A 17,538-nucleotide genomic window follows, 5' to 3' on the forward strand; every position below is an offset into this window, starting at 1 on the left:
CTACGCGATATACTAACCGATACACTTTTACGACTTTCATGATTGTTCCCTTTCATACTTTTCACGATCTCGAAATCGTTGTCTTCGTTGTCGGACTTGTTTCATAATGGTTCAATCGTTCATTATGCACAGATTCCTACCATACCGATCGATGAATTTATTCGATTAAATACAAAGAATCATCCATTCCGTGTAATTTGAACGTACCAAGTTCATTCTATGTAGCAATGATTCACGTTTAAATCGTTACCTACTCGCATTACCATCAATCCTAATTATTCTTATACCTCGAACTTGACACCTTATTCGAATACTTCCTCTCTTCGTTCATTTGATAGCTCCAATTGAGTGCCTGGCAGAAAGAAATCAACTGACAGTCTTACGTATAAACAAGACTGCCGGAGTCCGAAGTGAAGAACTTCCTTCGGTTTCGTGACCCGAAGTCATTATATGGCGGAGCATTTTCTCACGAGATACCTCGCTCTAATTATATGTCTAGCTTGCTCCTGAAACCTACAGGTTTATTGTTAAATGTACTGGCTTCAACGTATTCGGAAGGAAAATAAAACGAGAGATAGAAAGAAAGAGAGAGAGAGAGAGAGAGAAAGTAGAAGAAGGAAAAAAAATAAAGAAAATAAAAAAGAAAAGAAATATCTAATTTCTACTTTGGCTTCTGTACTTTGCTCTTGAAAGAATTGTTTCGAATCCAATTCATGCGATAGATCGCAAGACGGAAAAGATCAAAAGTTTTTTCAAAATCTAATCTTTTCTTACGTGTGGATCTTAAGAAATTTGTTTTCGAAAGCCCACGAAAAGAAGAATCCTTTGTAACATTGTGGTTTGTAAAAAGTAAACTCTTCGAACGAATTCGTGCTACTTATCTGGCAGGATATCTTGGCGTCAATTTTGTAGGAGATCGATCCTAATCCCTTTTTCTTTTTTTTTATCTTTCACTTCCTCTCGCTCATTCTCTCTCTCTCTCTCTCTCTCTCTCTCTCTCTCTCTCTTTCTTTCTCTCTCTTTTTTGTTACGTGCCGAAAAATTGGCGGTGCTGGCATCCGCTCCCGTCTCGAACGTTTCGTTCGTTCCCGATAATTTCCACATCGACCGGCTCTTTTACAAGTCTTCGCCAAGAAAGAAATTTCATTTCTTATAATAGAACGAACTAACATAATTGGATGGTAATGATCTATTTAACTTCTCGTTTATATACAGTAAAATATTCACACATACGTGAGTGTATATGTATATTTGTGCGTTTCTATATGCGAAATAAATGAGTGAAAAAAAAGGAACGTATACGTATGATTTCTATTTTCTAAACTAACGTTCAAGGCCATCATTAAAGGAAAAATGTTACCTATGTAAATCATATTCAATAACATTATCCTGCTTTGTCCATTGTCGAGCATGTAGAATCAGTTAACTCCGTAATCAGAACGACGTATTCATGCTCGCACAATGATACAAGTATGTACGCTTACTTCGCTTCGAACGCGAAAGCTTTAACTGCTTATAATTTATATGAACGAAGTATGATTATGCAGATTGCGCGTATACGTTTTACAATAATCAAATTGTTCGTTCCTCATCAACGTCAATAGGGATTTTCGATTAAACCAATGATAGAGAAATATATATTGGTATATATATATATATATATATATATGTATATATATATATATGTATATATATATATATATGTATATATAAATATATATCGATGGAACATATCAATAAAAATACTTTTACTTTTTAATATTTGTGTTATTTGTTAACAAACAGGATTCCTGTTCCTAGTAATAAGTGATTTAAAAAAATATGACTTAAAACAAATTTTAATACTAAGAAATACTATTCTGTACTTATAATCATATTAAGATATTCAAGACTCTATACTTCTATTTCAAGACTCCATATATATATATATATATATATATATATATATATTTATATATATATACGCATACATAAAATCATTAGTTAATATTTTATGGTTATACAATTTATTGCGTTGAATATGTATAATTGAATAAATTTTTCGAGCTTATAATCGTATCAACAACTACATTAGATATGAGAATATATAATAACGTACATGTGTTAAATTTACTATATGAATATGTTTACAAATTGTATAAACATATTATTTCGTCGAATTATGAAAACGAATTTATTGAAGACAGCTTTTCTCTCTCTCTCTCTCTCTCTCTCTCTCTCTCTCTCTCTCTCTCTTTCTCTCTCTGTCTGTCTCTCTCACTTTAAATCTGTTTGAAAAAAAGAAAGAGCGTTCGTCATATCGATAATAAATAAAATATTATATGAATTTGATCAAATTCACAAATTGTCCATTCGACATGAAAGTGGAACGGAAGAAGGATACAGCATTTTCGTTTTCGTTAACGGTGAAGGCGTCGAAGTAAACGCCCATCGAGTTTCGACCTCTCGAGGCCGCGTCTGTGCCTAGAATCATAATTTCGGTATGGAACGAGAGTTCTTGGAAGAATCCCTGAGGCATTCTGCCTACCAACTATGGAGAATATACAATTTGATCTACGATAAGGGAAGGACACAGTATTGAACACTTTGGGTTAAAAAAAAATATCTTTTGTATTGGCGTGATATCTTTCTTAACTTTCAACATCGCTCGATGTTCTCACTTTATCCCTTTACTTTTTTTTTTCTTTTGCCATCGAGATAACGATATCTCACATTTAAGAATGAACATTTTCGATACTCGAGATTTTACATAATTAGATAGGTACACACACACACACATACGCATATATCATCGATCTTATTCTTCGATCATTCCATTGGAATGATATATATATATATAAATAATAATTTTCATTTCTCGATAACATATTTCATTGATGGATAAAATTTCTTGATACTTATTGTATCGATAAAAGTATATATCGTATAATTGTATCAATCGATCATTAAGATTCGTAATACCGATCGACTCGTCTAATATACATGGAATACGGAAGGAAGATAGAAAAAAAAATGGATAACAGAGAAAAATGAAAAGTGGCCGATTAATTGGTCTCGTAGCATGTGGAAAAGAGGATGAGGATGAGGATGAAGATGAGGAGGGATATAAAGAGAACGGGGGCTAAAGGATGGAAAGGGTCCGCCGGCGTCGGGACGCATGCGTCGCGGAGCGCTTGTTATGGGCGCCTCAGTCTTGGCTCGCCTGGGCTCTAGGCAATATCGCCGACGTGGAAGAATCGCGGTAAGCTCTTCGCCAGGGAGCCCCGGGAAACGGTCTAAAGATAGAAAACGGGAAACGCGGGAGAACGATAATAGAAACTGATTCAATTTACAAATCTAGAGTTTGTTGTAAGTGAAAAGTGAAACGATAAATGAGTGATGAATGACACGTCGTAGAAAAGATTTCGTGAATATGGACGATAAGCTGTAAGGGAAAGTAAAAATATCGAGTGTCAATGGACGACGAGATAAGACTGGACCGAATGATGTTTCCTTGAAGAGGATGATCAGGATTAAATAGATACGATAGGATAGTTCCTTCTCGGTTGATCTCTTATTCTCATTTATTTCTGTCTCGGTGTTATGAGGAGCAGAAGGAAAAGATATCAGTTATAACGGAGAACGTCAGGTGCTCTCGATTGGCCCGATATAAACGAAGATAGGAAGAGAGGACAGGAATCGATTTGAGGGAGAGAGAAAGAGAAAGAGAGAGAAAGAGAGAGAGAGAGTGAGTGATATATAGATACATACATATATATATATATACACAACGTGTCAGTGAGAAAAGAGAAAAGAAAAAAGAAACAATTGTATTGGAAGAAATGATCATTCGATGAGGACACTCGATATCTCGAGGAACACGCGAGAGAACGAGAGAACGAGAGTGAAAGAAAAAGAGAGAGAGAGAGAGAGAGATAGAGAGAGAGAGAGAGAGAGAGAGAAAGCTTTCTCCCGCCGACACTCGACCTCCTGTCAATATCATCATCCCCCTGATACTCGAGAGCAACCACCACTTGTACTTCCTTCACCCTCCAACTTCGCATTCCGCCGACTCGAAATGAACATTCCCAATGTGACGTATCCTAAATGACGTGGTTCTTTCTCAATTGGCCTTCGCTGACTTAGTTTCAATTCATTCTAGAGAAGATTGAATTGATTCTTGAAATAACCAACGAGATCAGTGAGAATTCTGTACCATCTATTGTTTCCTTGTTTTTCTCTTCTATTCGAAGATTAGCGATGGAAGCAGAAGAAATTTTAGCGACGAGCCAGTGCTTCGACCGGTGTCACTATTTCAAGCACGTGTTTGCGTGTTAAAGAGGGGCAAAAGTAGATCTTGATCGCGCGTGCGTGACGACGATGATGAAAATGTTCCGATAAAATGACGATCGTGATTATTAAAGAACGATCGATTTGTCGTCGATGACGAATCGAAGGAAATTAGAAAATTTCAATTTTTTCAATATCTTATTGGACGACATTTCGAGTTCGACAGTTTTGCGTATTTTTTACTGTGGACCAGCTTTAAAAAAAGAAAGAAAAAAGAAATATTCCCGTGTTTTTTTTTGGGGGGGGGAAAGAACATTTATGAAGGATAAACTTGACGCTAAACGGAATGCTTTCGATCAATAAACGAGACGAGAGAGACGAGCGTTCTCGATCGATGATCACCGCTCGAGGATTCTCTCGATCGCCATTTTGAATCTACTCGTGATTTAATCCACACGAGAAATATCTCATTGCGTTTTCTCGACCAAAGTGAAATTAAAGTTAAAGTAAAGCAAAAAAAGGAAAGGACGTCGCGAGGACGTCGTAGATAATCAACCAATCAAGATGGGCTGCGAACTTAGCAAGCTGACAGCCGCGAAATCGCGAAATCAAAATGATCGCGAAGGTTCACCGCCACCTCCTCAAACTACGACGGATCCAAGACTTCCTCTAACAGCAAGACAAAAATTTACTGTTATGGCTAGTTGGAGAGCCGTAGGGAGAGCCTTAGAACCTACTGGTGTCTACATGTTCATAAGGTTTGTTTTATCTCTCTCTCTCTCTTTCTCCCTCTCTTTCTTTCTTTCTCTCTCTCTCTCCCTCTCTCTCTCTATCTCTCTGTCTTTCTGTCTCTCTTTCTCTCTCTTTCTCTTTCCCTCTCTCTCTCTCTCTCTCTCTCTCTCTCTCTCTGTCTTTCTGTCTCTCTTTCTCTCTCTCTCTCTCTCTCTCTCTCTCTCTCTCTACTTCTCTACCTCTCTCTATCTATCTCTTTCTTTCTCTACCTTTATCTATATACCTATTTATCTATCTCTTTTCCTCTTTTAACGAGAATACTGAGGAACGATCGAACGCTTTCGTGTCTCTTCAAGAGCGCACGTTTCAACTTAAAAATAGAAAGGATCTATAGTTACATGAACTATAATAGATACAAGTCGATCGATCTATGTTATATCGTTGGTAGTATCAAATAAAATAGATAAAAAGATTGTTCGATCGAACTCGAAATATTTTCACGAATGACGTTAAAATGACACATATACATATGTCTGTATTATCTAAAGAACTTTAAAATAATTTACTTCAAGCTAATATTTGATATACGAATTAAACGATACTTACAAAACTTGTCTAGTATTTAAATTATTATTTATTATTTGTCATATGAATTTATATTGATTTAAATAACTTTCATTAACGTTTAGCGATTATTAAACTTTATATTATAAAACGAAAAAGCTTAATAACTCATCACTTCCAGTGGTAAATCCAACAAAATAAATAAAGATAAAAACGAATTGGAATGAACAAATATTAGTTTTGTACACAATTCATTTCTGATAAGAGATTAAGAGTTCAAAAGATATTTAGGGCTTTTCTTTTTCCGAATTCATCATCGATGACGTCCGAAAAAATCTCAACCATCAATTTCTACTTTCGAGTTAGCGATTCTTAGTGACGTTAGCAATTTTCTGCCTCTCTCTCTCTTTTTCTCTCTTTCTCTCTCTCTCATTTTATCTGACGCTATCCATCTATCTGTCTATCCATCTATCTGGCTATCCATCTATCTCTCTTTCTCTTTCCTTCGAGAGCACATACATTTTCCACGGTAGAGCAAGCTGTGTTTCTTCGCGTCATGCGCCATTACGTGATTAGCTGAGCGTTTAGGCTCTTCAAGGCCGCCATCAACGTCAAACACAACCCTGAAAGTAGGGTGGATTATTCACCGAACCACCCTGTTCCTCTGCTTTCGAACGACGCCGATGATGTGCTTTATCTTTCTCACTTTCTCTGCCTCTTTCTTTTCTTCTTTCTCTCTCTCTACTCCTTTTTTCTTGAAAAAAAAAACAATAAAAAAGAACGAAGAGTAAAAATTATTTTATCGTCTATCGACAAAAAAAGGCTTCGAATTTAACGCAAGTCATACATCGAAAATTTTTTCTTTCGTCAATGAATTAAATTGTTTAGGGTACCGTCATAAATTTAATGACCATACATAATATCTATTCTATGTGAAAAGTGTTATTCGTATTTAACGCTGATAAATAAAAAAGAAATAAAAAAAGAGAGATATATAAAAGAAAAAAAAAAGAAACAAGACAAATCTCTTATCATCGATAAGTGATAGGTTCTATGCTGGTCACAAAACCTATCACTTACAGTTGTTTGAATTTCATTCTTATTAACGTTAATAAATTTTTCCTTTTGTGTATATGTGGGTATGTGAAAGTGTTTGTATGTACGTATGTATATATGTGTGTGCGTAGAACAAACGAAAGTACGAAAATTACTTACTGAAAATGAACCTTGTCGTATTCTCAAAACGTCCTTTTCCCAATCACAATATATCCTATCGATTTAATTCAGCGTGCCTGTACAGATTCGCGTGTTCGTTTCGCATTCATAATTGAATTGGTTATTCGTGCGAAGTCGAATAAAGCTTTATGTGTATAAGTAATATGTCGATTCGTATTTATATATATGTATATATATATATATATATATATATATATATATATATATATACGAATACGAATATATACCGGGTTCATACGTACACATAAGCGTTTGATATCGTTCCACAAAATTAAACAAAACGTGCCGACATATTTTGCGATTCAAATTTTCCGTATACTGTATCTCTCACTCTTTCTCTCTCTCTCTTATTCCTTCTTATTTCCATTCTGTAAATATGAGTATAGATATAATATTCCTATAGGGAATTAATCTCTTGCGAGTGATTACAAATTTGTAGGAAAGTTTGAAAAATTTTCAATACTTTCATCATATTTAACGTTACTTATTCTTCAACTTTTTCTACATTTCTTTTTGTTTTTCCTTTCATCCTCCACTTTAAATACTTCATGCATAAAAGATGTACCTACATTGTACATATGTATTATCGCGGTCGATGAAGAAAAAAGAGCACGTTTATATGCAACTTTAAACAAAAAATTTTCAAGAGTACATACTTCTTAAACGCATATTCCTCTCTCTCTCTGTCTCTCTTTATATAAACATATATAAATGTCCTTTTTTTCCTTTCATTTTCCTTTTTTAGATTATATCAAGCGATGATGATGATGATGATGATGGTGATAAATAGATAGATATATATCTCATTCTTTCCTTTTGTCTCGCTTTCTATCTCAAAAATAATAAAAAAAAAAAAAAAATGAAAAGTAGAAAAAAGAAAAGTTTCGTTGTTAAAATAGTTACTAAAAATAAAATAAACTTTCTCGAGCGTGTCTTTTTATCTCTCTCTCTCTCTCTCTCTCTCTCTCTCTCTCTCTCTCTCTCTCTCTCTCTCTATCTCCTTCTTTCTCTCTCACGCTCTCTCTCCCTCGAAAGTGCGTAACGATTTTCGATAGCGCAGGAGTAATAGCGAGGTAGGAATGAGGCCGGGTTCACTGCACAAACGTCGTCGGTACTTCACGAGCGAAGTTGACGTTTGTCGCAAATAAAGATCGAATCGTTTCATCAAGGAACTACGTTTTGATTCGCAAACATTTTCTCCCTCTTTCTTCCTCTCTCTCTCTCTCTCTCTCTCTCTCTCTCGCTCTCTCTTTCTCTCTCTTTTTCTCTCTTTGTCTGTATCTTTGTTTCTATCTCCATCTTTCTCTATTTCTCTTTTTCTCTCTTTTCTTCATCTATCAGAGTCGAATGGCCAACGTCCAAAGGAAAGATATAGCAATGGCTATAAACGGTAACACGATAAACCGATAAAACGGCAAGAGTCAAGGATTTCTAGTTGCCTTTTCTAATTTTTCGATATCATTTGTCTTTTGTATATATATATATATTTCGATATCATTTGCTTTTATATATATATATCTATATTTCTCTCTTTTTATAGACGAAGGGAAATTGACGAGTATGATAAAACAAAAAACCATCTCCCAAATTTACGTTCTTCTTTCCTTTATTCGTTCCTCTTTCCTTCTCTTTCTTTTAGTTTTTCTCTTTGTTTTCTTTTTTTCTTCTATTATCATTGCAAAAAACAGACATTCAAACTCATTCGTATTTTCTCATTTTCTCTCTCTCTCTCTCTCTCTCTCTCTCTCTCTCTCTTTTCTCTTTCTCTTTCTGTCACGTACACACGTATACTTCTTTTTTGTCTCTCACTCTCTCTCCCTCTCTCTCGTGCGCGCTTGCTCCCTCGCTCGTTCGCACTGGACGAACAATAGATTTTCTGGTATAGGCGCACTTTGGATATCCGCGTAACCGGAGCACCGAGCTATGAATGACTTTACAAGAGCGTACTCCGAACGATTCCCTACTTTTTTTACGTTTTCATACAAAAAAAAGAAAAAAGGAAAAAAGTGAAATCGTTTCGACGGACATTTCGACCAAGTAGTAAATGGAAAAGAGAGAAAGAGAGAAAGAAAGAAAGAGAGAGGGAGAGAGAGAGAGAGAGAGAGAGAGAGAAAAAGAGATGATCGTTTTCGATTCAAAAAAGTTCTAACTGATAACTGATATACTTGAAATCGAGGCGTTTCTATTCCACTGGGAAATTCTATTGATGACGGTTTGATTTTGTTTTTTTTTCTTTTTTTTTCTTTTTTTTTTTTTTTTTTGTTTTTTTTCTAACGAAGACAATTGACAAACTCGAGCATTCGTGACGAAACATTTCATTCCATTTTTTAAAAGTTAATCTTGTACAACGCCATGTAACATTTTAATGTTACAAACTCATGTACAACGTGTATGCATTCAGTATTATTGACTTTTTTATGTTTTAATTTTTTGCTAAACTAAACTAAAGTTAACTAAAAAAGCTCTTTAACAACAGCTCTAATCCTGTTGGTTCATATACGAAGTTGATTGTTTGGTAAGTATGCATATCTTCTACTGTACTGAGTAAAGCGTAAATATACATATATTGGTTTGTCCGGAAAGTTTGTGCCGATTTTGCTCTTACGTCAGCTACCAAAAATTGGTACGAACTTTCCGGGCAACCTAATATATATACGTAAAAATGTCGCATTATATAATTTTTATTTTAACGCGAACAAATTCAAAAATTGGATTATAGAAGGTTAAATCTGAAATTAAATCAAGATATCATCAGACTGCCTTAATTTTTCTCTCATCTTGTACAACGTAATTTTCTTTTTTCCATCTCTCTCACTCTCTCTCTCTCTCTCTCTCTCTCTCTCCTTCTCCTCCCTCCCTCTCTCTCTCTCCCTCTTTTCGGTCGTTTACTAGTAGAACTACGGTGATAAGGACAACGAGCTCGGTCCAAGCTCAGACTGAAATTACGCTAATCGCAGGAAGATCTTGCCGGGCTCGTTTAAACTGTTCCAGTTTTACAAGGTCTATACATTGATCTTGGGATTTGCGGAGGCTGCGTATTAGAAAAGGGCTCGGAAAGTTTGAATAGAATTAGAGAGAGAGAGAGAGAGAGAGAGAGTGAAAGAGATAGAACTCGAACACGAGTCCCCTAACATTTTCAGTTTCTCTACTAGCGAAAGGTAATTGAAACTGGGAAGCTTTCGCTTCGGCAAACTCCATAGTAACATTGAAGCTTACGAGCAATTAGTACCATAATTTCATATATTTCCACTGACTTCTCATCCTCCTTCTTTTGATATTAAATCAACAGCTACCGGTCCCTTCAACCCGAGTTAAACGTCGCAAGTCATTGAATATATTAGACTTTAGGGTCATCGCCGAGTTTTCCCCATTCCTTTTTCCTTTTTTTTTTCTTTTTATTTTAGTTTTCTCTTCATCCTCTTCTTTTTCTCCTCTCTTTTTTCTTTTTTTACTCCTTTTTCTTTTCTTTTTTTTTTTTTTTATTTATTTATTTATTTATTTTCCTTTTATTTTTAACATGATCGCATAATACAGACGTGTAATATTAACGTGGAACATTTAAAAATATCTTCCGAGATTGTAATTGAACGACGACGATGAAGATTTGCGTTACGAAAAGTGGGCACATTTCGTTTCTCTAATGAAATATTTGTCCAATCGCAATTCAATCTATCGCGTGAAAGGTACCACGATATTTCAATATCGTTATCGAGAAGTAACCTGTTCGACATTAAATCATAATGATAACAAGCATGATTCATAATTTTCCTCGTAAGAACAATAATAGAATATTTCGAAGATTGTTGCGATAAGTAGGTAGCACGTTTCATTTGTCTATATTATTACGTTCGATTTTCGTTACGTTCAGTTATGAAGATTGAAATATATTCAGAAGTGAAACGTGCCACAATTCACGAATAAAATCGAAACGTGCCTATTTTCTTGACGTATTACAGAAACGTGCTAATTATCGTAATCAAAAAGTACAACATTCTATTTTTCATTGTCATAAATGAAAATATGTTACTTTTCGAGAACGTTATAAATGAAAACTTACTGCTTTTCTTTTTATTGATCACAAAGTCCATAATGTTAGTCATCATAATATGTCTATAGAAATAGATATTATTAAACATACTTACGTTACGTCGTATTATTTTATTTTCGTATTTTGTCTAACAACGTAATGAATTTTCATCGTTCAATTATTTTCCATATTTTGAGGTAATTCATTGGAAACAGAAATAACACGGTTATTAGCTAGATTCCAATCGGAAGAAGTCCTTCGAGCCGTAGCACCCAACGATCGTATCGTCATTGCTTTCATAGTACACGCTAATATAATTAATGCAGACCATTATGGAATAAATTGCAGACTGCAGGCTAGTAATTTGTCAAGTTCGTATCGACATTTTTTCGACTTGCTATAGATCTTGGAAATTTTCTCTTAGAATGAGATTTTTTCTTTTTTTAATATTCATATTATTTTTAAACGTTGTAAAAAAAAATTGATTCGAATTTATTATTCTCGAATTTCAAAAATATCTCGTCTCATTGTCAAATGTCATGCGCACAAAGACGTGGCAATTTGATAGATAGCTTTAATGTAACTTAATTAAATTCGATCGAGCTACATATCTATGGGTATGTCGCATAAGCTACAAGCGTGAGAGTGTATATGCATTTGCTCCAGCAACAGCTTCGGAAATCAATAAACGATGTATGCAGATATGTGCGATGCATCGACGTTATCATTAATAACTACTATGGTGGTTTCTTTTTTGTTCTCTTTTTCTTTTCTTTTCTTGTTAATGAAAGGAAATAAAAAAAAAGGAAGAATATCTTTCAATTTTTCTTTCTTTTCTTTTCATTAAGATCATTACATATTGCGATTATATTAGTTCATCGATAAAGAAAAAAAATATTTGCGAGCCCCTATACGTAGACTACACAAATATACCGATTTATATATCGGGTTGCATAAAAAGTTTCTTACTTCGTAGATAACAATCGAAATTGTAATTATCGGCTAACTACGAATCGTTATATATCTTCAAGTAGAATATATAAATTCTCGATTAAATTGTTTTCATTAAATTAATTTTATTTCTGAAATTAATTAATTTCAGAAATAATCGTCTATTAAACTATTCACTATGTCGAAAGTTTTATAAAGAGACAATGTATTATAATTTAACAAGAAATATCAATCGTTAATCATTTCTGTCGTAAAAATGTTACGTTGTAGGACTGTAAATCGTCTCACTTATTGATTGTTAATTTGTACATGGCTCGTTATATTGGGGAAAGAGGGAAGTATTTACGTGAGTAGGAGGGAAGGACGATTAGATCTAATCGATCTAATCAATCAGTCACATTCCTTGAGGTTAGCTTGACCGGCGATCGAATCTGTCAATAATGCAGAATTAATTTCCTTCTAATTTTCGATTAAGTGAAATTCTATATATCCATTCTGAATACTCAGATAATTTAATATTCAACAAAAATTACAAGTAACCCTTGTATAAAACGGTATTTAAAGAACGCGGTTTCGATAAAAATATATATTTTTAAATATAAAATACGTGCGTTAGTTTTTAATCTTTCGCATTACGTCGCTAAACTTATCATAGTCCATGCAGCGAAATTTTCTTTTTTCCCAAAACATTTACGTGTTATGTGCAATACACATATATATATGCTATAAATATATATATATATATATGCTTTGTATGTTAACTTATATAAACTATTAGATAAAAATATATTCCTTTTCATCATGGTAATATTGTTTATATAATTTAAAAAAGAAAAACTTAAAATAATTTTTAAAAAGAATTTGAATCCCACCTCGTTTTTTCTATTAAATTTGAGTCTCTCATATAACGATTTATGTAACGCAGGATTTCAATGGAAGGAAATACCCGTGTTATACAAAGGTTGCCTGTATTTTCATTTTAACGAGCATATAATATATATATATATATATATATATATATATATATATATACCTACTAAAAACAGGAAAAATTTAATAATAAAATAATAAATTAATCCAATGAATTGTCAAAATGAAAGGAATGCTTAACGAAGATATATATATGTATGTACATATGTACCACTTTGTATATTTCTATTTTTAGATTATTCGAGGAGAATGCAGAACTCTTAAATCTCTTCACCAAGTTTCGGGATTTAAAAACGAAGGAACAACAATCGTCGAGCATGGAATTGGCCGAACATGCTAGGACGGTCATGATGACTCTCGATGAAGGAATTAAGAGTTTAGACGATATGGATACTTTTCTAGCGTACTTGCATCAGGCTGGTGCATCGCATACTAAAATACCAGGCTTCGATCGACAATATTTTTGGGTATGCTCCGAATATGTTTGTACGTCATGGTTTTTTTTTGTTCCTGCTTGTTTTTTTTTTTTTTTTTCATTTATTTTATCTCATATTTATCTCATACTTATCATATTTTTTATATAAAAAAAAAAACAAAAAATCTTACGACATGTCCCAAAATTATTATTACATATGTATCATGTTATTATTCCTTAACCATACATTACAGTAATCTACTTTATCTACAACCGTTAATAGTAAATTAATCTATCTGTTATCTATCATTTTTATGATAAATTATCTGATTAAATATATTTTAATTATATACATTATCATACTTATATTTTTATATTATGTTATATTAGAAACAGATTCTTTTCCACGTTGTAAATTAATTTTATTTTTTATCTTTTATCTATCTTTCTCTCTCTCTCTCTCTCTCTCTCCCTCTTTCTTCCCTTCCAAAAAAAGCTGAAGTGATATAAGGAAAAAAAAGAAAACGGAAGATTTGCTTTCAGAAAATCGAGAAGCCTTTCCTAGACGCGGTGGAGCGAACATTGGAAGATCGTTATTCGGAAAACGTTGAGAGTATCTACAAGCTGACGATCAAGTTCATCATCGAGACACTTATCGATGGCTTTGACAAAGCACAAAGCGAGATGGCCAAGTCCTAGTCGTACTCATCAGATGAAAATGCGTCCTCTCTTTTTCTCTTAACGCGCCCTTTCTTTTTCTCTCGCGCACACGACGTACACCGGTACATTTTGAATAGCATGTGCGCGCACGACACACAAGCAACACGATGGACACACACACACACACACACAGACACGAAGTTAACACGCACACTGCATATGTATACATACGCAATCGAGGAAAAGGTTCGCGAAACAGGAGTTACTCTTATATTACATATTTTCACGATCGATCGTCGGAGTTACGATGGGATCCTAATTGTATCGTCTATATATATATATATATTTTTTTTTTATATATATATATTCTTTTTTCTTTTTTCTTTCTTATTATTCTCAAAAGAAAAAAAAACGATTGGAACAAAACGGAATGACAAAGAAGGAAAACGAGAAAATCTATACTTGCCTGCGACTTTCGCGGCCATCTTGCTTTCTTTTCTTATTAAATGACTACAACGTCATTGGTCGGAGCTCGGTATCGTCGACCCCGGCCGCCTTTTTTCTCTTTCTCTTTTTTTTCATAGAAATTCTGAAAAACGATGAGAGAGAGAGAGAGATCGTTTAGAGATTAAATAAATAAAAAAAAAAAAAAGAAAAAAGAAAAAAAAGAGAAAAAAGAGAAAAAAAATTGCAAAAAGAAAAAATAAAAAGAGAAAGGAAGAAAAGAAAAAGAGAAAAGATAATGATGACCGATACTTCAACGTAGACGAAAAATAATATCGGCAAAGGTCGCGTCGGTCGGTCGATAAAGAGAATTTCCACGAGCGTCTGTCCTTTTTTAATTACGCTCGCTCGTTGTATGTACGCACGTATGCGTGCGTGCGTGCATGCATTTATGTATGTTTATACGTACGTATATACATATATATGTACGTTTGTATGTACTTTGATGTATGTATGATGTATGTATGATGATGAATATGATGTACCTCGTATATGTGAGTATACGTGTAACACGTATACACGCTATTCACTTTTATACGCCGTTCGTCTCAAGAAGATTCGTCGTCCGAGCTCTCTCCAAGAAAATAAAAGAAAAAGAAAAAGAAAGGAAAGAAAATAAACAAAAAAAAAACTAACAGAAATAAATAAACAAGAAAAGAGCGCGAGAGGATGTTCCGAATACTACATGAGTACCTAAACCTTATCGACGCAACCGAGGCTGAACGATTTTACTATGTATTATGATAAACATATACATATATTTAAATACGATGCGATGTCAATCACGACACAAATATCGCGTCCAAATATGCATGTATGTACGACACATACGTTTTTACACGTAATTAAATAAGTCGAAAGTGACTCAAGAGGATGAAGAAGTAAGAGAATATAAAGATAAATATGAAAAAAAATAAAGAAAGGGTGCATAATTTAGGATACGCTCTTTCTCGTAATGTCAATTCCCTGATAGGCCCTTGAAAAAGGGGCCTTACTTTCTCTCTCTCTATATATGTATATATATTATATATATATAAATTATATATACTATATATATATAATATAAATTATATATATATTAGATATATAATCTACTACACTATATATATATAGTTTATATATTTTGTGTATATATATATATATATTCTCTTTTCACTTTATTTATCTCTGTCGATATTTTCGTCCGTACCGATCGCAGCGCCCTACTACGGATAAAACAGAAACGACAATGTTATCGATCGTCGTTTTCGACGAAAACAATTATGGTAACATCTTCTTTTAAATTAACACAGAAAAAATAAAAAAGAATAATAATTATTATTATTATAATTATAATTATAATTATAATAATAATAATAATAATAATAATAGTAATAATAATACTAATAATAATAATAATAATAATAATAGTAATAATAATAATAATAATAATAATAATAATAATAAATGTTCGAATTTCGTGTGTTCCATCGTCGTTGTTCGTTTTCGATTAGGGCGATGATCGGCATCGGAAAACATCAGGAGTATCATACAATCGTACCACGTACATATACATATATTTTATTTCAGATTGTGTATTTAACATGACAGAGTGTTTAAGAAAAGAGATACTCGTACGTGTTCCATTATCCACGATTTTACGGTGTGCATGGGCGAAAGATAAAGTACGTATGTATCTACGAGAGAATGAGAAATGTTAAAAAGAAAGGAGAAAGAGAAAAAACAGAGAAAGAAAAAGATTGAAAAAAAGAAAGAAAGAGAGAGAGAAAGAAAACAAATTTCTTTAAAAGTGTCAACGCGCGTTAAAGTGTGCTTAGTTTACTTTTACTTACATCTCGTCGATAGTGATCAGGTTATTTTAAAACGCAAGTGTTTTCGAAAATTTAATCTTTAAACTCGCCACTTTATTTTTCCTCCCTCGATTCGTCGCTATTGTACAGTGCGATTTTCTTTTTTTTTTCTTTTTTCGAATGTCGATCGATCGATTATTCTTATCGAGAATGAACGTTCAAATCGAACGACGTGTAAAAATGGCGAGAGGATCATAGGAGTCGAAAAACATGAGCCAGTGATGTAAAGGAATAAGTATAGTTTTGTAGTGTGAAAGAAGGAAAGAAAGAAAGAAAGAAAGATGAAAAAGAAAGAAAGAAAGAAAGAAAGAAAGAAAGAACGAACGAATGAACGAGCGAATGGAAAAGGAACAAATGCACAAAAGCCGTACCTTCCTTTTTCCCCCTACGTGGGAGACCTATGTAACCGAATGTCTTCATTAAAGTGCAAGAGACGCATATACAAGGATTACAAAGAAAAGAAGAAAGATAAATAAAGAAATATATATATATAATATATATATATATATATATATATCGACTGCTAGATTACCTCGCAGTCACACAATTGTTACATTGTCTCTGCTGTTCGTCTATCATACATACAAACATATATACATATATACATACATACTTATATACATATATACATACATACATCATACACATACATACGTACATACATACATATATACATACATACAGCAGTTCCACACCGATGTACTTATTGTATCTAATGAAAAAAGAATATGAAAAGAAAAAAGTCGCGCCGATGTCATTTTTGTACTCGCTCGTACAGGGACCTTTGACCCCATTTTAAAATGTCACTAAAATTTCATTTAATTCGTCCTCGCAGCTGATTAATAACGGGCCTTCACGTGTGAGTATGTCCTATCTGGGTTAAGCACGTACGCTAACTAATAAGGTAAGAGCCTTTGATAAGTGGCTCCACCACCGACCGTTAAAAAAAGCGACCGCTTGGAATAGGATATTAAAGATCTTGGTGCTGTGCCTGTCGGAAAACATTGTTGCTTCGTGTCTCTTCAAGTTCAAAAAAAAAGAAAATCGATTAATATCTTTCCGTATTTATTAATTAATTTTATCTTTTTTTTTTTGGATTTTATTATATCGCGACGAAACCGGAAGAAGACATTATGTCAAATAACGATCGATTGATTAATTGATTATTTACGAATGATCTGTCGTATCAAATGGAAAATATGGATGAACATTTCTTTCTTTTTTTTTCTTTTTTTTTCTTTTTTTTTTTTATCGAGAATCTTAAAAAACATCCCACGCAAGCATCGTGCTGGGATGAAAACTCTGTCGAAGTAAAATAAATGTGCTTTTGTTATATAACCTCTCGTTCGTTTTTAATCGACCTTGACATTATACCATATACCTCTCTTCTCTCTTCAATG

General features: G+C 33.4%; 1 protein-coding gene across 1 annotated transcript; it reads left to right on the forward strand.

Annotated features, from left to right (window-relative positions):
* Positions 1–3,174: 3,174 nt before the first annotated feature.
* Positions 3,175–17,476, forward strand: LOC124426582 (neuroglobin-like). Its single transcript, XM_046968427.1, has 3 exons — positions 3,175–5,027; positions 12,945–13,176; positions 13,668–17,476. The coding sequence occupies exons 1-3, from the start codon at positions 4,834–4,836 to the stop codon at positions 13,821–13,823; spliced, it is 582 nt and encodes a 193-aa protein (XP_046824383.1). The 5' UTR covers positions 3,175–4,833; the 3' UTR covers positions 13,824–17,476.
* The last annotated feature ends 62 nt before the right edge of the window (positions 17,477–17,538 follow it).

This window comes from Vespa crabro, chromosome 9, assembly GCF_910589235.1.
Source record: "Vespa crabro chromosome 9, iyVesCrab1.2, whole genome shotgun sequence".
Lineage (NCBI taxonomy): Eukaryota > Metazoa > Arthropoda > Insecta > Hymenoptera > Vespidae > Vespa > Vespa crabro.

What these genes read in the sequence shown, in the direction of transcription:
- LOC124426582 (XM_046968427.1), top strand. Translation starts at nt 4,834, where the DNA reads ATGGGCTGCGAACTTAGCAAGCTGACAGCCGCGAAATCGCGAAATCAA. An exon ending in GGTGTCTACATGTTCATAAG is followed by an intron (nt 5,028 to 12,944) that starts GTTTGTTTTATC and finishes TTCTATTTTTAG; the next exon opens with ATTATTCGAGGAGAATGCAG. An exon ending in TCGATCGACAATATTTTTGG is followed by an intron (nt 13,177 to 13,667) that starts GTATGCTCCGAA and finishes ATTTGCTTTCAG; the next exon opens with AAAATCGAGAAGCCTTTCCT.